We start from the raw sequence: 20,206 nt of genomic DNA, 5'->3' as shown, positions 1-20,206 counted from the left end.
AATGGGATCAGTTCCGACTATAAATCTCCTGAGCTTTCTTGAAAAGACCCTTGGGTGGGTGGTGGTTCTGCTCATTGGTTTGCTGGCTTAGAATTGGTTCAACATCAGGTTTGTGGACTGAATCCTCATCTTTTAAACCGGTGGTGGCCAAACTTGGCCCTCCAGCTGTTTGGGGACTACAGTTCCCATCACCCCTGACCACTGGTCCTGTTAGCTAGGGATGATGGGAGTTGTAGTCCAAAAGCAGCTGGAGGGCCAAGTTTGGCCACCACTGTTTTAAACAGAGGAGGTTGCTTCTAGCCTGCTCCTCAGTAAGGGCTTGTTAGCCCAGGCAGCCAAACTTTCCATCTCAATCTTAGTCTCTGTTTTGTTGACAGAGGAATATTGCAAGCCCAAGTGTGATGTGAGGATAAATGAAGACCTGATGTGGGCTCTGTTGGTTACTTTACATTTGACCTGAATTCCCCAGATACAGTGCTTTGTCATGCTGATCAAAATAGAGCACAGGAACAATTTGAATTTCACTTTCACTGGCAATGCGAGAGGCCATTTCCCAAAACGGCTGTTAGAATTATTGATTCTGTTTAACTTTGGTCTCTGGCACGTGCAGCATGGCCACTAGGAGTGCTGCATCAAAAAACTTTAATAATTTGCCCTTGGAAGTGCAGCACTTTTCAAGTTTTGCCTCATACATCTTTACATGATAGGTTGGTAAAATAACCGTTTTGGTACAGTTTCAGTGAGAAGATTAAACAAACAAATTCTGTTAGAGAAATGGACTGTTTTGCCCATCTCTCAATTTGTGCGGGTTTTGAAAACAGCACCCTTGGCAATAGAGACGATGCTTGTCTAAAATTCAAGGGGAGGGAGTTCCAAAGAGTTGATGCCACCACACTAAAGTCCCAATTCGGACCTCCTAATAAGGTGGTATCTGCAGGATGCCCTCTTCTAAAGTGTGCAGCGGTCGATTGGGCATAAAAAGGGGTAAGACAGTCTTTTAGGTAACCTGGTCCCAAGCTGTATAGGGCTTTATAGAACCTAGCTCAGTAGTCTTCTGTGCATCCTGTTACAGGTATTAAGGACAAAGTTGAATCTTACGATCACTCACTTCCTTTTCCAGTTTGGCGTTTCCCCTCACAAATAGTTTGGAATCTACTCATCGCCCAGGCAGGCATTTGGGGAAACGGCCACCACAGCCAAACAAGGCCAATTCAAGTTGTCTCTGTATGAGCTCATATCAAAAGAGCTTTCGCTGGCATTCCCAAGACCTAAGGGGAGCTGATGTTTGAGAAATGCAGGCCCAAAGCTGGGGTTTCAGCCTGAGGGCCGTATTCCCTAGCAGGTGGGACGAGGGGGGAGCCAAAGATGTTGCTTTTGTATAGTAGACTGCATCCCAGCCATGCAGAAGACGGGTTTCTTCACCCACCTCTGTCCATCTAAGCAAGCAAGAGACATTGTCACCGTCCGAGGACGCCAAACAAAACCGTTCAGAGAGGGTGCAGAGCAGGACCAGTGAGGAGTGTGGCCTGGGAAGAGTCTTGAAGACCACATAGAGAGGCCTTGAAGGCCACATTCAACTCCTGGGCCCGAAGTTCCCCACCCCTGGTCTAAAGTCTCCTCGGGTGTCCAGGACTAGCTCTGTGATTCTTTGCATTGCAGCCATTCTGTTTTGATCAGCTTGCAAAAGCCATGCATTTGAACTTTTGCCACGATGTGATCAGTTCTTGTCAAACATGACCCTTCGCGGCTATACTGTTTACTTCCAGGAGAAGAACTCATTCCTCAACTACAACGTTTCCTGTATCCTGACGATGCCTCAGTACATGAGGCAGGGTTACGGCAAAATGCTCATCGACTTCAGTAAGTGTGGGCGGACATGTGCTTTTGTTCTTAATCCAATGCTTACAGACTGGCACAAATCAGACTGTTTCATAGCCTCAAATGTGACACAGAGCAGTTGAGGGTTTTTTTAAAACGCAGCATGGTTGTTAGTGTATAACTTTTTGACCCCCCCCCCCCAAAAAAAAACCCCAATGATTTCCTGTATCCTATAGGGATGAACTTTTGCTTAGAAACACTATAAGCAATTCGGGACTAATTTTCTCACTTGTGAAAAAAAGGTCACCCCGAAATGAAAAGTTGGAATCACTGTATATGTAATGTCACTACTCATAAGTATTAGCACATTGAAAAACTTTATGGAACTGTTTAGGACTTTTACAGCTGTCTGAAACTTCCTGAAACTGTATTGGAGAATCAGTGGAAGCGGGAGCCATCCGTACTCCAGATACCAAAAAGTAATCAGTGTGCAGAATGCACAATCAAAGCGATGCGGGAACATTATGGTGCTTGTGGCAGAAAGAAAGACAAACTGCAACCTCGGTTTATTCTAAGCAATAAGCAGTAATGCACAATGTACAAAACCTTATACAGTGGTACTTCGGTTCTCGAACAAAATCCGTTCTGGAAGCCTGTTTGGCTTCTGAAACATTCGAAAACCAGCTTCCCATTGGTTGCAAGAGCTTCTTGCACTCAGCCGAAGCCGCGTCGCATGTTCGGGTTCCGAAAAACGTTCAAAAACGGAAGCATTTACATCCAGGTTTTCGACGTTTGGAAACTGAAATGTACAATAACGGAGCCGTTTGGAATCAAGGTTCCACTGTACAAGTGTTAGAAAATTTGCAAGCTCTATTTTTCCTGTATTATAATATATGCTATGCATATTACATAATGCATTATACAGTTACATATACAAAAATCAATTTATTGATTTCGGGGGGACCTTTTTTCAAGAGTTTTGGAAATGAAAGTTCATTCCGTTGTTCTTAGATAAAAGTTCATCTAATTAATCTTAATGGAGCATGAGGTTGTAAAAAAGTTATATCTCTAGTGGCCGTATGACCAGGGTCTCAAGGCTGTTAAGACGTAAATAAATGTGGTAGCTGCTTTCTTAGCAATCACCATCTTTCTATAACAAACCCTTTTGGTCGAGGGCCTGTTAGCTTGGAAGTAAAATTTGGCCACCTCCAAAATAAGGTCGCTTCTACATATTTCGGAGGTGCTTTAGCTTTGCAGTAGCACAAGCTTTTGTGATGTTAAAAGAAAATGACGTTTTAAAAAAGGCTTTAAAACGAAACTGCCTGACAGGAAGCTACGAGCTTTTGACAGCAGCTCGGGGATGGTTGATGACTTCATTCAGGTTCCAGAGAGTTTGCTTTGTTCTCTTTCAACAGGCTATTTACTCTCCAAAGTGGAAGAAAAGGTTGGCTCTCCAGAAAGGCCCCTCTCAGACCTGGGCCTTATTAGCTACCGTAGTTACTGGAAGGAAGTTCTTCTCCGCTATCTGCATAACTTTCAAGGCAAAGAGATCTCCATTAAAGGTGGGTTCTAGATTTTCCTCCCCAATGCATCAGTAGCAAACAGCACCTTTTTAAAATGACAACAACAACAACCCTTCTAGTCCAGGGGTCGGCAACATGCGGCCCATGGGCCAGATGCGGCCCACAAAGACCGTTTTACTGGCCCACGAGCTGTCCGCTCAGCAAATCCCCCACGTGCTGCACTAAACCAGCGCAGCGCTAGGACTCGGCAAGCAGCGCTGGGACTCGCTGAGCGGCGCAGGAAATTGCGTCTGCGCATGCACACCTACCGTAAATTGCTTCTGCACATGCTCAGATGCCTAAATAGCTTCTGCGCAGGCGTGATTTTCGGCGTCTGGGCCTGCGCAGGCATGATTTCTGGTGCCACGGACATGCGCAGACGCAATTTTCGGTGTCGCACTGCGCCGGTCCAGCCCATGGACGATCTCTGCGGGAGTGATCCGGCCCATGGCCAGTAAGCCTTGCCGACCCCTGTTCTAGTCTTTCTTCCCCGAAACTGTGAAATGTAATTTCTCCCACCTTTGCTCCTCCCTCAAATGCCAAAGGAGCAATGGGGGGTGCTGAACCCCTGTTTACCTTCCCCCTATATGCTGAGATTCTGCTAGCCTTGCTCATCTGCTTCCAACCTACCTTTCTCAGCCATCATTCTTGGGGATCTTGTCTGGAGTAGCTGGAGTTGGCAGGAGACAGCGAGAGCTCTCTTGGTGGTTTGTCCCATATATCCCCCTCGCCCCCCCCCCCAAGCCCCTCAGTAAAACACACTCTTGCTTCTCTGTTTCAGAAATCAGCCAGGAGACCGCCGTCAACCCTGTTGACATCGTTAGCACTCTGCAAGCGCTTCAGATGCTCAAGTATTGGAAGGGCAAGCACCTAGTCTTAAAGAGGCAGGTAAGTTGTGGGACTAATACCTGTGAGAGAGGGGCGCCCTCTGCCTCTCTTGGGTCACTGTGCTTCTCTCGAGAGATTTCTAAGAAAAGCATCACTCTTTCGCCCGAGATTTGCTGTGAACAAAAAGCAGAGAGTCCAGCTTAGCGCAGAAACCTATTGCAGGATTGTTTTGTGCATGTGACCAGTCAGTGGTGAGAAATTGCTATGTTTAAGGGCTAGGCATGGCTACCAGGAAAAGTGTTCCTTTACTCCCCACCCACAGAGTCTCTCTTTCTTTCCCTGCCTCTGTATTTCTGCTCGTGGTGGCTGCTTCTGCTCCAGTTGCAGCTGCCGGGGTTCTTGACAATGTCAGACATGCGCCCAGTTGGTCACAACAAAGCTGCTTTATTGGAGCAGAAAACCCACGGCAGTTGAAAAGAACAAAGTGTGCCGTGCAGACAGACCGCAGGAATGAGGTTCCAGTGAGCCAGTGTTTCTCCAGCTTGGGTCTCCAGCTGTTGCTGGACTACAACTCCTATCATCCCCCAGTTAGCAGGACAAGTGGTCATGGATGATGGGAGTCGTAGTCCAACAACAGCTGGGGACCCAAATTTGGGAAACACTGCATTATGGGAACCCTCTTGGTGCTCCCTCTGCGCTGCGTATCTCATTTACCTTTCAGGAGACGTTTGGGTTGTTTCAGCCATCAGTCTCTTGTCTACAGTGTCGTTTGAAGTGCCTTAGACTAGAGTCAACTCACCTGGTAGCCACAGGTGATAAGGAATTACATGCCGATGAGTGATCAACCTGCAGAATGGGAGGTGCAACACTACATCCTTTTTCTGCACCAAGCAGGATACTAGAGAAGACACAGGGCCCTTTCACTCCTTTGTCACCCCCCCAGGAGGCTACTAATATTTTTTGGGCAAGCTGGCGAGTTTTGTGGGCTTAGGCTGCAAACCTAACCCTATCTACTTAGGAGTAAGGCTCGTTGAATTCCAGTGGGACCTACTGCTGAGTAGACATAGTTAGGATTGTGCTCACGAGTAAGTCTCACTTGTTCAGTGCAAGGCTTACTCCCCAGTAACTGTGGTTAGGGTTGCAGCCTCAAATGTTTAATTGCTACTTAGCTAGCACGTAGAAAACCCTGTCTGCTAAGCAAAATCGCCTCCTTGCTACATTCGTGATGGGCCCCGGCAAGCATCAGGTTAAGGCAGGCATCCCCAAACTTCAGCCCTCCAGATGTTTTGGACTACAATTCCCATCTTCCCTGACCACTGGTCCTGTTAGCTAGGGATCATGGGAGTTGTAGGCCAAAACATCTGGAGGGCCGCAGTTTGGGGATGCCTGGGTTAAGACGATAACCAGAATGTGGAGAGATCAACGAATTCAGCCTTCTTCCTTCGTTAATTCTTCTCTGTCTACTTCTCCTTCCATCTCTAAGTTTCTCTAGCATAGCATTGAAACACCCAGGCATAGCAGTCAAGTTTTCCCTTTTCTCGCGAGGAAGCCTATTCAGCATAAGGGAATTTCCCTTTAAAAAAAAAAGGGAGAACTTGACAGCTATGCACCCAGGATATTTCAGCCTCCTGCAGCCCCCCTCTAAAACATTAAGCCTGAAACCCCCCAGTGACAAGATTCGATCTGCAGAAAACGCAGCACACAAGCAGGAAAGGTCCAGCGAATTCTCAAAAATGGAGGTCCACGTTTGCGCGATGGAAACCGAAGTTACTACTTGTCAGTTACACAGAAAGAGAGTTCTCCTAGTACAGAAGCCCCGGCTGTTTAAACTGGGTCATTTTGCAGCACAAAACTACTACTGTGTTTGTTTCCTTGAATTTAGGGCATGCTTATGAATGCTAGATGCAACTCTGTCATCTTGTTAGCAACTTCCCCCAGACATTTAACCTGCGCCTTCCCTTTTTCTCCCCCTCTCCCTTCAGGATCTTATCGACGAATGGATAGCCAAAGAGGCCAAGCGGTCTAACAGCAATAAAAGCATGGATCCCAGCTGTTTGAAATGGACCCCTCCTAAGGGCACTTAATTTGACCAACCTCTCCGAGAAGTGTGGACACCTCCTCGCCACCGACCACCACCACAACCCCCTTTCCTTTTCCAGCATTAGGAACTGCCTTTGGGATCGCAGATTTGTGACTTGCTGTTGGTACCAACCCTCCCCGCCCCTCTTCCACATGCCTTCAGGATGTTTCTCTTCTCCCCGGGACCGTTTTGACCCAGGTCCTCCCTCCGCACGGCAAGGTCGGGAAGATCAGAATGGATACAGTGTCAATGTGGCCCCGGGAAGGGGCAGTAAGATCTTCCGGCGCACTGTTGCAACTTGCCGCTCCGTGAACCACAAGGCCCTAGTCCATAAGATGGTGTCGTAACTCGTAATTTCTTAGTTGTTTCAGCCGCCTGCTTCCGTGCAACCTTGGAGGGCCTGGTCGGCACCTGCTGCGAGGTGGTAAAGGTCCTCCACGATACAGAGGGCTGTACTGTTTTAGATTGCAAGTGTGGGGCGCCGTGATTCCCCATGCAAAGAATTCCCTTTCAGTAGAAAGCCAGCAGTGACAGGGATAAAGATTCTAGCAGGCTCTCTATCTCCTGTCCTAGTTTTCTACTCACAGGGTTTGTTTGTTTTTTAATACAAAGGAGAGCATTCGAAATCAATTATCTCCCATCAGTCAAACGAAATTTTGGTCCAGTCCATTCTACCCCATATTCCCACCCCCTTCTTATTCATTCTGCTGCACCTTTGGATCCAGCCTAAAGGTGGGCTTGTGGGACCATTCTCCCCCCCCCCCCGTGTCACGCTGCAAATAGAATTGATCTGACACCCCCTTGGGATCCTTCAAGAACATCAATTTCTCATACCCGTTTGCAGGTCTGAGTGCTAACTGGATATTGGACAGCAAGCATGTGCAAACAGCAGCTATTTATTCCTTCCCAGCAGGGCAGGAAATCTCCAGGAGACTGATTGAATGTGGGGACACCCTTTGGCTGCTTCCCCTTCCCTTTCCCCGAAAGGTTTGAACGTGCTGCTATCTCTGTGGGCAACACAGCTGAGTCCCCGGTGGGGGGAAGCCGCCTAACGGAAAAAAAGCACCACTTCTCCCACTCCTGCAGTAGTTGTGCCCTTGCCCAGTGTCACCTAACATTGAGCTTCTTGCTCCTCCTTGCAGCTGCTTTTGAGTGCTCTGACCACAAACCCTTCTGAAGAGCCAGCTATAACTGTTCCTTTGCAGGAGGAGAAATGGCACAACCAGCAGCCCTTACCAGCCCCCTTGTGCTGGTGCCTCCTTTCCACTCCCGACACTTTTTGTCCTTTGAACTTCCTCCCGCTCCGAAAGAAACCCGCACCTAGCAGGCCAAGGAGCGTGCATTCAGCCAGACGGCAGCGGCTGCTCAGAGAGCACCGCCAGCCGGACGCCGCTCCTTTTGCCAGCCTGTTCCCGCGCAGCAGCTTTTGCCGCCCAGGTTTGGCGCTACTTTGAATTGCGGCGGTGATCCAACAGTGCCAGATCTAGGCGGGAGTTAGCTGCAGTCGGCTGGCTTGCCTTCACGCGGTGATAGTTTACTTCCCTTCGGCACGTTTTGGCTCCTTTTTGCGGTCCACGCTCCTCCATCTCTTGAACCATCTGTGCTCATCCGGGGACCACCCTGGACCTTCTCCCACCTCCATTCTAGCCGTTGTTTTTAAAGGATTGCCGGGGGGGGGGAATCAGCTTCCATTTCCCAGAATGTGTGCTTATTTCACCCATAGATTGCAAGAGCCCGTAAGTCCACCACGGCCAGGCGGCCTGCCCCAGTCATTTCTGACCTCCTCTACTGGTTTTGCTCGATGGTCTCGCAGAAGTATGAGGTCCCCCAGAGAGGCTGGGTTTCTCCCACACTTCTAGGATGCCATACCTGCTTGCATGCAGGTCCTCATCCCAAGACAAATTCGCCCTTAGAAAATTTGTGAAAATAGTTCCAAGAGCAAGCAGGCATAGCATCAATTTGACGACAATAATTGGTGCGCCCCTTTTCAAGGGGAGCCCTCCCATCTTTTAAGTGATCCATCACTCCCAGGCTTGGGGTGGAAACCCTTGCCTGATCTGTGTGCCACCTGTTCCCAAAGACTGGGAGGGATAGAAGGGAGAGGAAAGGCAGGAACCTTGTGGGGTAGGTGGACCTTATAGGCTATCTGTTAAGGGGGAGAGTGCTTGGCCGTTTTAAAACGTCTTGTAAAGTCAGAGGTGGGGACTGCAGCTCCCATCAACCCCAGCTTAGGGGATGATGGGATGAGCCACAGGTTCTCCATCCCTGCTCTAGGTATTAAGCTCACAAATTCACCTTAAGTGTTCAGAGACCAAAGGGAAACATCCACCGAGCACACTTTGCCCTAACCTTGCTATTCACAGAGAGGACAGCCCCATTGAAAAGCTGCAGCAAGAGAGGTCCCTTTCCTTGCAGAGTCAGAAACCTTGACAGGCTCGCTCTTTGAAGGGCTGTGCCCCTCACACATGCCACCGGCGTGCTTTCAGAATTGCAAACCGCCGGTGGCATTTGTCCCGCGCTGCTTCCGGCTACCTTTTGTGCAGGGCAGCGTCGCCTGGTGAGACCCCAGCATTTGGGGGGACCAAAAGCCCACTCCCCTGAACGCTGAGGTGCTTTTGCACAAAGTCCAGGGTCCGAGGGCACATGTCCCGAGCCACAGACCAAGCTGGGCTGTGTGTGTGTGTGTTTGTGTCACATGCAGCACAACCAAAGAGGCCACAAAGGAGATTGGGGTGTGTGCGCGAGTCACATATTTGCCACCTCACTCCAGGTTGCATCTTAGTACTGTTTGTCATCCCTAGAGCATAATTTTCTTTCCTTCCTAGAAATTACCTTGGCACAAGCCTTTGGACCTTGGGGATGCCTGGCCAGAGAGCGCAGTGTGTTTTCACTGACTGCCGTCGGTCGGATGGATGTGTTACGATCCATTTCCAGCAAGTCTGGTTTTCGATTGTAAGGTTTGGCAAAAAAAAAAAAAAAAAACCACCCTTCCAACTCGAAGCAAAACACCCTGAGGGCATAAATAGCCACCCTTTCGCCATGTCTATGGCCTCTAGTCTGCTGCGTCTGTGGAACACAACCTCTTTGTTTCTAGCCAAACTCCGCTAGAACCCACCTCTCATTGTCTCCCATCTTGGGACAAAATGGATTCCAGTTGAAAGTCGATCCCTCTAGCACAGATCTTTCCGCAAGCACTCCTGTGGTTGGCTCTCGTGTTTGGTTTTGTCTTTTCATTGCCATCCTAAATCTGCCAAAGTTTATATTTCTGTGCACATTACTGGCAAGTGTCATCCAGCACTCTCCGCTTCTAGTTTTTAGCAACTGGTGAGGTGGCGCCCTCTCAGGTGGGGAGGGGAGGTTGGCCATTCTTGTACAGAAGTGAATCTCTGTTTCCTGGATATGTTAGAATATGCTACCAGTGTATCTACTTCTCAATAAAGCATGTTCTCTGCTCTAGTATTCCAAGCATGATCATTCCTCGGGGGGGGGGGGATGTTTGTGCATTGTGTCCATTTGAGCTTTGGCCTTTTGGAGACTTCCCAGCCATTGCCCATTTTGCAACAAACAAAACTGATCCCCTATATAAACGACGCAGGTGAAGCCATTTGCTTGTATCGGCTTCTGGCACGTGTTTCTTTCCTTTCTTCGCTCAGATTCTTCCAAGTTCCGGGAACCCAAGGGGAAAGATAGAATCTTATCAGTGGGACAGCACATTTTTGAATGCAGAAAGTTCAGGTTTCGGGCCCTGGCATCTCCAGTTAAAAAGATATCGGGAAGCAAACCTGGAAATGTCTTCCACCTGATAACTTAGAGCCAAAGCCATTAGGAGAGGAGAGTACTGAGCTAAAGATCAGTTCTCGTATCTGTGATCTGGCAGTGTAAGGTAATATGGAGAGCTGAGGCCAAGGCCAATTTAAATGCTAAGCCTGGGGTACCTATGGTTTTCTCAGTGTACTTAATTGTCTCTGACCATTGACCATGATGGTTGCATGCTGCAATCATAGAATTGTAGAGTTGGAAGGCACCACAAGAGTAATTACTCCAGCCTCCTGTAATGCAGGAATCTTGCCCAACACAGGGCTCGAACCCATGACCCCAAGATCTACTGACTGAACTATCCAGGTTGTGGAATCCAATAACCGGTTCCCTATCCCCGTTCCAAGTACTGGCCTAACACAAAGGAGCCCTGGGCAGTGCAACTTCCCATGGCCCCCATTTTTTATTGGAAGTCCCATTCTAGTAAAGCTTGAAGGTGAAATTGGTTTGTTTTTGTACTGTCAACTCCCACCGTCAATTGAGACATCCGTGTAATTCATTTGGGGCTAATGTTTCTTGTTGATGTGCCCTGTGACTTGAGTCATGCCGATACACAACTCTGGATCTTCCATTGGGAAACAATTCATTTCCTATTAAATGGGAGGCACCGTTGAGACATCAACCATGGGACAATTTGCAGAGATTTCAAACCTTCCCACGAGAGTTCCCAGGGGCGATGGAGATTGGGTCTTAAAGTTCTCTGATCAGTTTAATAGACAACCCTGGTTTTAAAGCTGGCATCAAAGCAGTTAAGAGCATGAGCTGGAAGGTTTCTGGCTGGTGTGGAGGACTCCCTGGTCCTGAATGTGGTAACCGTGCCCCTGAAGGACCAGGTGCACAGCCTGGGAGTCATTTTGGACTCATAGCTGTCCATGTCCTCTGTGTCCGGGGCAGCTGTCTACCAGTTCCATTTGGTACGCAGGGTGAGACCCTACCTGCCTGCAGACTGTCTCGCCAGAGTGGTGCATGCTCTGGTTATCTCCCGCTGACCCAGAAACTACAACTAATCCAGAATGCAGCAGCTAGACTGGTGACTGGGAGCGGTCACCAAGACCACATAACACCAGTCCTGAAAGACCTACATTGGCTCCCATTTCTGAGCACAATTCAAAGTGTTGGTGGTGACCTTTAAATCCCTAAACAGCATCAACCCAGCCCTCAACCTTCATCCCCGTTATTCAGCCTGGACACTGAGGTCCAGCACCGAGGGCCTTATGGGCGGTTCCCTCCGTGCGAGAAGTGAGGTTACAGGGAACCAGGCAGAGGGCCTTCTTGGTAGTGGCACCCGCCCTGTGGAATGCCCTCCCACCAAATGTCAGGGCAATAATCAACTACCTGACTTTTAGGAGTCATCTGAAGGCAGCCCTTCTTAAGGAAGTTTTTAATGTTTGATGTTTTATCATGTTTTTTATATTCTGCTGGGAGCCACCCAGAGTGGCTGGGGAGGCTTAGCCAGATGGGCAGGGTATAAGCATACATACATACATACATACATACATACATACATACATACATACATACATACTGTATTTTTCGTTCCATAAGACGCACCTTTTTCCTCCTAAAAGGGAAGAGGAAATGTGTGTGCGTCTTATGGAGCGAATGTGTGGTCCCTGGAGCCGAATTGCCCAGGGGCTAAAGGCAGATCGTGCTTTTCTTTTCTTTTAAGAAAGAGCTAAAGGCTAACGAGGGGAAAAGAGTGTTGAAAGGAACCTGCTCAGCAGCTGATTGCAAGAGATCAGGGAGGGGGATAAGGGAGCTAGCTCCCTTCCCGGCCCGGCCGGCCCCTTGCCTAGGCCTCAATTCTCTGCAGAGGAAGACGTGACTGGCTGATTAGATTATCTGTCTGGAAACTGTAGAAATGGGTCCATTTCCTTTCCTAGAAAAGCTGCATAAAAATCCCATAAAACAGGATTTTTTTCCTTTGCAAGGAAACTCAACAACTTTGAGCTGATCCTAAAAAATGGAGCTTTCCCCCTTTGCAAAAGGAGCTTCCTCAAATATTTAATGGGGAGCAAAGGCACCTAGGCCTCTAGGAGTTGGTTGCTTTCTTCCTCTAAAAACTAGGCGCGTCCTATGGAGCGAAAAAATACGGTGCATGCATGCATACTACTCTCAACCCCAGTGGTGGCTGGTCTAATGGAGACAATGGAACACCTACCTCAATCTGTCCCCACCTATCCGCCACCTGACAACTAGTTCTGCGGGAGGAAGGCTATTATCTGCCAACTTCTTAGTTTTGAGTCAAGTCCTTGCAAAACTCGGCAAGGAGCAGGCGGCAGACAAAACTTGGAATTAGTTGACTGTACCTGTCACTGGCTCTGGCTTGACTTGCTCGTCACCTGACCAGTCCCAATGAATGCCAGTCGCCACTGCCAACCCCATTCAAAGCCACAAACTCTACGATGGATTTTTTTTAACACCTGCCTCCTCTCCATCTTGGGTTTGTTTCACAAGAACATGGTGCAGAGAAAGTGAAGACAGCCCACAGATTTGCAAACCCATTTATGCTACTAGGCAGGTGCTTAACAATGGAAGGCGATATAATGGGAACTGTAAAACACGCAAAATGTTTGCCATTCTTGGCTACTCGAGAAACAGGTGACATAATATCCGTGGGGGCTGTAGAGCAGAGGAGGAAATGGTACCAAACAGTAGATCTTGCTTAAGATGCCCAGGGTGGAAGTAGCTCTCTGCTTGCCCATTCCTGTGTCGGCTCTGGGAGAAGAGAAGAAATTGGGGATCAGCAAAAAACAACACAAAATACGGTATGTTATTTTTTGTGTGTGTCTTGCCTGAGGCAAAGAGGTTGCTCTCAATAAAGCTCCATAATAACAACAATGCTTGACGTATTTAGTCAAATTCAATCTAATCACTAGGAGTATAATAACCAGTGGCAGACTTTGTGCTTTCAAATTTTAGCAGGGTCCTGTGCAACACCAATCACGCTCCCCTAAATGAGCCTCTGGTAATAATAACACCACTACCGTACTAACCCCAAAACAAGCAAACAAATTGAGTTAATTCTTTGAGCAGATCGACACTTGTGATTATCGAATTTCTTAGCTGCATAGCAGAATTTTATAATCATAATCATAATTTATTATTTATAACCCTGGCTGGGCTTTCCCTTCTGGGCGGCTTCCAACAAACATTAAAATACATCAAATATTTTCTGTTGCTATTGTCTTTTTATTGCTTATTGCAAACTCCCTGGAAATTACTGTATCAATGGAAAGGGCAGAATATATATATATATATATATATATATATATATATATATATTCCGGCGTATAAGACGACCCCCAACTTTTCCAGTTTAAATATAGAGTTTGGGATATACTCACCGTATAAGAAATACGACCCGGCGTATAAGACGACCCCCGACTTTTGAGAATATTTTCCTGGGTTAAAAAGTAGTCTTATGCGCATTAAGGGGTGGGGTGGGGTGGAAACGATAAGAAATGTAGGGAAATGAGACCCTCCGTCTCAACCCACCTCAAGAGGAGCATCATCATCCCATCAGCCCTCTAAACATCTCTCCTTGGTGCCCTAGGGTGGCAAAGAGGAGGGCACAGGTTGGCACAGAGATTAGGCACTTTCTGATCTCTCAGATGCATTTGGGGAGGAAGACGGTTCACAAACGTAAGCAATGTATTTGGAACACCCCTTTGGGTGCGCTTCTGCTGGATATACCATACTTTGACTGTTCCCTACAAAATAACAAAATTCCTTCCAGCAGCACCTTAGAGACCAACTAATAATAATAATAATAATTTATTATTTATACCCCGCCCATCTGGCTGGGTTTCCCCAGCCAATTTGGGCAGCTTCCAACAGAAAAATGAAATAAAATAATCAATTAAACATTTAAAGCCTCCCTAAACAGGGCTGCTTTCAGATGTCTTCTAAAAAATCTGCTAGCTGTTTTTCTCTTTGACATCTGATGGGAGGGCGTTCCACAGGGTGGGCGCCACCACCGAGAAGGCCCTCTGCCTGGTTCCCTGCAACTTGGCTTTTCGCAACGAGGGAACCACCAGAAGGCCCTCAGTACTGGACCTCAGTGTCCGGGCAGAACGATGGGGGTGGAGACGCTCCTTCAGGTATACTGGACCGAGGCCATTTAGGGCTTTAAAGGTCAGCACCAACACTTTGAACTGTGCTTGGAAATGTACTAAGTTTGTCATTGGTTTGTCATTCTTCTGAAGAAGAAGTGTGCATGCACACGAAAGCTCATACCAATGGCAAACTTAGTTGGTCTCTAAGGTGCTGCTGGAATGATTTTTTTGTTTGTTTTGACTACGTCAGACCAACACGACTACCTTCCTTTAACTTGACTGTTCCCTGTGAAAGTTGGATGTCTCTCCTCAAAATTATGCATACCAGAAAAAGTGGGGAGGGCCGCTTTACATGTCACAAACCTACATACCTCTACAGCAGAGTGGAAGAGCACCTTGGCATGGAGAATGGGTCCTAGACCAGTGGTTGAGCATTGAGTTCTCAGATTTGATCATCTCCAGTTAGGGCTGCATGTCATGGACTGGTTGGATGCAGAGGAATGGTGGGAGGCGAGCGGTGACTCGGAGGTCGTGAAGCAAGTGGAGGATGCAACCACGGGCTGCTGTAGTCACACCGGGAGCTGATTACTCTACGCACCCCAGAAGATTTAACTCTTGAATGGGAGGACTTTCTCATAGCATACAGCCTTTAGCTTTGAATACGTTTGATGCTCATCATCGCCACGCTTCAATAATACAGCTGCAAGCTAAAAAGGCTCCTGAAAATATTTCTGGGTAGCGAAGGGACAAAAGCCACCACTCATCTGGAGACATCAGAACCATATGACTCTTAATACTCAATAATATATATTTGTGAATGGATCGGATGGAACTGCTCCAATTGTTTTAACAGTAATTCCCAGGTTCTCTTGGGCACCTGGCGTGGCACCTATAGGGAGGGACGGGACGGGGTATGCAGCGCCCATAGGGATGGAGCATGCTGCAGGGCCTCCGCTGCCCTTCAGCTGGGGAGGAGGCAGTGGGTGGACAGTGCGGAGCCTGCGGACACCGGAGATGTGTGACTCGGCCGCGCTGCAGGCCCTGCTGTAAGAGCCCCCCACCATCTTGTCACCCCCCCCCCTGAAGTGAAGAAGACGTAACAGGAGGAGCTTCCTGCAGCCAATCGGAAGCCACGCCTTTGTTTCCGAACGTTTTGGAAGTCGGAAGCACTTCCGGAACAGTTTCCATTCAATTTCCGAGCTACCACTGTAAACAACACTCAACACCCTCCAACATTTCTCTGATGGAAACAGGGACGTCCACCTTCCAGGATCAAATCAGAAACCAGGATGGCTTCTGCAAATCTGGGTCTGCCCCTGGAAAACAGGGACACTTGGAGGGTCTTCACTCAAGGAGGGTGCAGGGAAGTTCTCGTGAGGGGTATGGCAGCCTGGGAAGAAGGGGTTGGGTTGAGGAGAATCCAGAGGGACAGGTAGCAAGACCTGGAGGGTCACAGTTGCCCTCCGGGCTTGAGGCATCCCCACCCATTGTTTAAAATGGAAAAAGTAGTCACCCTAACCGAGCACTCCCTGCGATAGACAATGCCCAAAAGCAAAGGGCTTCTGCTATAACGCTGACTTGCAAGGACTCCTTACTCACCTCTGGAGCGTTTCCCCATCAAGCCGTAGAACTGCTGGAGTTTACCCCTCTTCACCAAGTCAGCAAAGTCCTGGGAGGCTCTCCTCTGCAGATGGTCATCCTGGAAAAGGGCAGAGGTGTTTTGACTGAGGAGTGGCTTGAAAGGCAAGCAAGAACCCACTCTAGAGAAGCACCTGAAGGAATGAGGCCAGGATCACACCTCCTGATCATTTCAGAAAGGGCTCTAGGAATCTGCACAACAGACGCAAGTTCTCCGTGTTTTCGAGAAGCAAGTTGCTAGTATTACACTTGGGCAAAAAAAAAAAAAAAAATGAAAGGCACAAATACAGGATGGGTGACACCTGGCTTGAGAGCAGTACATGTGAAAAGGATCTAGGAGTCTTGGTAGACCACCAACTTGACATGAGTCAACAGTGTGATGCAGCAGCTTAAAAAGCCAATGCAATTCTGGGCTGCATCAATAGGAGTATAGCATCTAGATCAAGGGAAGTAATAGTACCACTGTATCCTGCGCTGGTCAGACCTCACCTGGAGTACTGTGTCCAGTTCTGGGCACCACAGTTCAAGAAGGCTACAGACAAGCTGGAACGTGTCCAGAGGAGGGCAACCAAAATGGTCAAAGGCCTGGAAACGATGCCTTATGAGGAACGGCTTAGGGAGCTGGGTATGTTTAGCCTGGAGAAGAGAAGGTTAAGGGGTGATATGATAGCCATGTTCAAATATATAAAAGGATGTCATATAGAGGAGGGAGAGAGATTGTTTTCTGCTGCTGCAGAGAAGCGGACACGGAGCAATGGATTCAAGCTACAAGAAAGAAGATTCCACCTAAACATTAGGAAGAACTTCCTGACAGTAAGAGCTGTTCGGCAGTGGAATTTGCTACCAAGGAGTGTGGTGGAGTCTCCTTCTTTGGAGGTCTTTAAGCAGAGGCTTGACAGCCATATGTCAAGAATGCTTTGATGGTGTTTCCTGCTTGGCAGGGGGTTGGACTGGGTGGCCCTTGTGGTCTCTTCCAACTCTATGATTCTATGATTCTATTCTAGTCCTCATGGCACAAATGTGCCATCCTATCTGATCCAGCAAGTGCATCAAGCAGGAAAGTTCATCTCTGTAGGTGGGGCTGCTGCTCGAGGCACAGCAAAGCTGGAAGCACAGGCACCTAGCCATTCTGGTAACACAGACAAGATATCCAGGGTTGCCACTGCCAAATAGAAGCCTGAACAATTGTGTGCTCACAGCCTCTTCTAGCTCTCTAAGCTAGGGCAAGTACATATCTGAGAAACAGGACCCCGACAGACATGGATGCTAAATTTGTGCCTCCTGTGAGATATGGCTGGACGTCAGCTCCTATCATACCTGACCATTGGCTATGCTGGCTGGAGCTGGTAAGAGCTGGGAGTCCAGCCGCATTTGGACAACACACACACACACACACAGCACTCTTGGACCACTTTAGAAGGCAAGGCGAATCCTGGGAACTCTTGAGGGGTGCTGGGAGTTGTAATAATAATAATAATAATAATAATAATAATAATAATAATAGTAATAATTTTTTATTTATACCCCGCCCTCCCCAGTCAAAACCGGGCTCAGGGCAGCTCACACCATTAAAATTACAATAAAGCATAAAAAGCAATTGATTAAAATACAGATTAAAATACAGTATTAAAATTTAAAATGCAGCCTGATTTTAAGTACTGTAGTCCATAAATCCAAGCCATGAGGGAGGAAAACACAGGGGTCCAACCCAAAGGCCAGGCGGAACAGCTCTGTCTTGCAGACCCTGCGGAAAGATGACAAATCCCGCAGGGCCCTGGTCTCCTGTGAAAGAGCGTTCCACCAAGTTGGGGCCAATACTGAAAAGGCCCTGGCCCTAGTAGAGGCTCTGTGTAGCTCTGTGATGCCTGCACCCTGAACAAACTGCAGTTCATAGGGTTGTCCATGGCTGTTAAAGTGGGGCAAGGGTGTTTATAATGTGTGGTGCAAATGGCGTATAACAGGTTCTCCAGCCCTGATGCAGGAGGATTTCGTACAAAAGAGCCTGGGGCAGGAAAATGCAATGTTTATCAATGAGGGAATTTTTGCAGTACCTCTGTGCCTTGTGTTTTGTGCTAGAGAAAAACACCAAGAACTCTGGTCAATGTGAGTTTCAATTGTGGGAGTAATCCCTACTCACTAGTCCGTAGTAAATTATAACAGACAATAATCTATTCCATTGCATGGATTCTAACGGAGATTACAAACTGAGATTACTGTACATGCAATTGAATGGATTATTGTTTGTTGCTGTAATTAATAACAAGAACTCCAATTCATTTTGTGTTTTGTGCTAGGCATGGTTCAAAGTATGTAACCTTCCGAACAGCACAGCACACATCCACCTGATCAGGCGTTCTGTGTAACTTGAAAGTGTCCCAATTTCTGTACTGATGAAAACGGTTTAAGGCAGCTTCTTGGTTGACTTCTTTTGTGTTTCAGGGCTGCCTAGCATGTAAGATTATTTCCTACAAAACTGTCGACAGGAGACCTCCTTGCACACCACAGCCAGAGTGAAACACAGCGACCAATATCTTTCAAACAGTCATATATCCCAAGTTTCACTGCAGCTTACAATTTAAAAACAAAACAAAAATGAAACATCACCAGTGGTTCAAAGCACATGCACAAAGGTCTATCTTGTCATAACTGACTGTGCAAAGCATCCTATTTACAATTTACACACTCCTGGCTGCCTGAAAATAATAATCTGAAATTTTGGCAAGCCACCTTGCTGGCTATTATGCTAGACGGTGGAGCATAAATATATAATTATTTGACCTTGTATCTCATTTTTTGCATATTAACAGGTGTAGAACTTATTGCACAGAGTGTTGATTTGTCCAGCAAATCGATTAATGTATTAATCTATTTAAATAATTAAAATCATTCTGGGGGGGTTGTTGTTGGGGGAATGTTAGCAATCCTGATGTTCTGGTTCCCCACATTTGCAGTGAAATGCATCCATCAAAAAATTCACGACTGCTTTCCTTCCTTCCATCTCTCAGTCTTTAAAACCATGAACCCCAAGGCTGCGATCCTAACCCCGCTCGCTTGAGAAAGGGAGCCCCACTGATTTCAAGTAGGACTTGACCCTGAGCTGGCATTAATGTTTTATCGAAAGAATTTCAATCGCAAAGGAAGAAAGTGAGACAAGGAAAAAGAAGAAGAGGAAGAGGAAGAGGAAGAGGAAGAGGAAGAGGAAGAGGAAGAGGAAGAGGAAGAAGAAGAAGAAGAAGAAGAAGAAGAAGAAGAAGAAGAAGAAGAAGAAGAAGAAGAAGAAGAAAGTTGACACAGTTAAGCCCGTGCTCTCACGAAATACCTTCCGTGCTCAAATCCAGGGGTAACCCAAAGTTACCTTAGGGGCTAGGTCTCTCCAAGAGGCCTCCTCTTCTTGCGATGCCGGCACAACTACCGCTTCCCCTTCGAAACGAAACATCTGCAAAGACAGGAAGATCAGAGCCAAGAGCAGTTTGAGAGTGCCCATCTTGCCTGGCTGATGATGTCTCCTTTGACACTGTCTTTTGCCGGTGATCAGAAAAGCAAGAGAGTTTTAAAAGACGGGAAAGGCTTCTCCCACAGTCTCCTCTCTCTCTCTCTCTCTCTCTCTCTCTCTCTCTCTCTCTCTCTCTCTCTCTCTCTCTCTCTCTCTCTCTCGTTGCAGAGCTGTCAAAAGCTACAAGTGCATCAATTTATGTCTTTTGCTCTCTTCTTTGCTCCTCCCAGTCTTGTCAGTGTCCCCCAGCTCTGAGTCCACCTCTTTTCTCCATCTTTTAGTTATTTAACCCTGTCCAGAAGACTTGCCCCTTCCCAAACCTACGAGACCTTTATTCCCCCCTCCCCCATGGACTGAATTCAAGCTCTGGTGTGGATTCTCCTAGCCCCAACCCCCAAACAAGAGCAAGGCAGAGCCCCGTTAGATCCAGGGTAGGTTTGCCATATTTCAGGAAGTGAAAATCCAGACACAAAAGTTCTTAAGCCTTTGAAACTTTTGAGCTGTTTTTAAAGAAATTCGCCAAAATCTAGACTTCTGACATGGGTTGCCATACGTCAGGACTTTCCAGGACACTTCAGCGATTTCCACCCGGACACTGCTTGGGTCTAAACCACTGAGTCTCTTGGACTTGCCAATCAGAAGGTTGGCAGTTCGAATCCCCGCAACGGGGTGAGCTCCCCTTGCTCTGTACCAGCTCCTGCCAACCTAGCAGTTCGAAAGCATGTCAAGAACAAGTACAGGTAGATAAATAAGTGGGAAGGTAAATGGCATTTTCGTGCGCTCTGGTTTCCACCACGGTGCTCTGTTGTGCCAGAAGCAGTTTAGTCATGCTGGCCACATGGCCCGGAAAGCTGTCTGTAGACAAACAGCGGCTCCATTCGGCCTGAAAGCAAGATGAGCGCCGCAACCGCAT

At 47.6% G+C, this 20,206-nt stretch overlaps 2 protein-coding genes across 4 annotated transcripts in view; one reads left to right on the top strand and one right to left on the bottom strand.

Annotated features, from left to right (window-relative positions):
* The window catches only part of KAT7 (lysine acetyltransferase 7), a 29,715-nt gene extending 19,968 nt beyond the window's left edge, over positions 1 to 9,747 (top strand). For both annotated transcript variants that reach the window (XM_035134877.3, XM_035134876.3), the window contains exons 12-15: positions 1,767 to 1,860; positions 3,234 to 3,380; positions 4,162 to 4,268; positions 6,191 to 9,747. In XM_035134877.3, coding sequence (XP_034990768.1) covers positions 1,767 to 1,860; positions 3,234 to 3,380; positions 4,162 to 4,268; positions 6,191 to 6,292 — 450 coding nt within the window. In that variant the 3' untranslated portion in view covers positions 6,293 to 9,747. The remainder of the gene's footprint in view (positions 1 to 1,766; positions 1,861 to 3,233; positions 3,381 to 4,161; positions 4,269 to 6,190) is intronic.
* Positions 9,748 to 12,594: 2,847 nt separating this feature from the next.
* On the bottom strand, positions 12,595 to 19,454 carry TAC4 (tachykinin precursor 4). Of its 2 annotated transcripts, XM_088655634.1 has the most exons (4): positions 19,156 to 19,454; positions 15,762 to 15,861; positions 13,603 to 13,656; positions 12,595 to 12,822 (listed from the first exon to the last, which is right to left on the bottom strand). In XM_088655634.1, the coding sequence occupies exons 1-3, from the start codon at positions 19,282 to 19,284 to the stop codon at positions 13,619 to 13,621; spliced, it is 267 nt and encodes an 88-aa protein (XP_088511760.1). In that variant the 5' UTR covers positions 19,285 to 19,454; the 3' UTR covers positions 12,595 to 12,822; positions 13,603 to 13,618. The 2 variants fall into 2 exon arrangements, with proteins under 2 accessions (XP_088511760.1, XP_088511759.1); XM_088655633.1 differs by lacking the exon at positions 13,603 to 13,656.
* Positions 19,455 to 20,206: the final 752 nt, after the last annotated feature.

Source organism: Zootoca vivipara, chromosome 12, assembly GCF_965207765.1.
Source record: "Zootoca vivipara chromosome 12, rZooViv2.hap1.1, whole genome shotgun sequence".
NCBI classification, from domain to species: domain Eukaryota; kingdom Metazoa; phylum Chordata; class Lepidosauria; order Squamata; family Lacertidae; genus Zootoca; species Zootoca vivipara.
This window is presented reverse-complemented; position numbering and strand designations above follow the sequence as displayed.

Excerpts from the sequence above, each read along its gene's own strand:
- TAC4 (XM_088655633.1), bottom strand. The coding sequence starts at position 19,284 with ATGGGCACTCTCAAACTGCTCTTGGCTCTGATCTTCCTGTCTTTGCAG. Across the intron at positions 15,862-19,155 it reads GGAGAGACCTAGCCCCTAAG|GATGACCATCTGCAGAGGAG; the intron begins GTAACTTTGGGT and ends GCCCTTTTCCAG. Across the intron at positions 12,823-15,761 it reads GATGGGGAAACGCTCCAGAG|AGCCGACACAGGAATGGGCA; the intron begins GTGAGTAAGGAG and ends CTCTTCTCCCAG.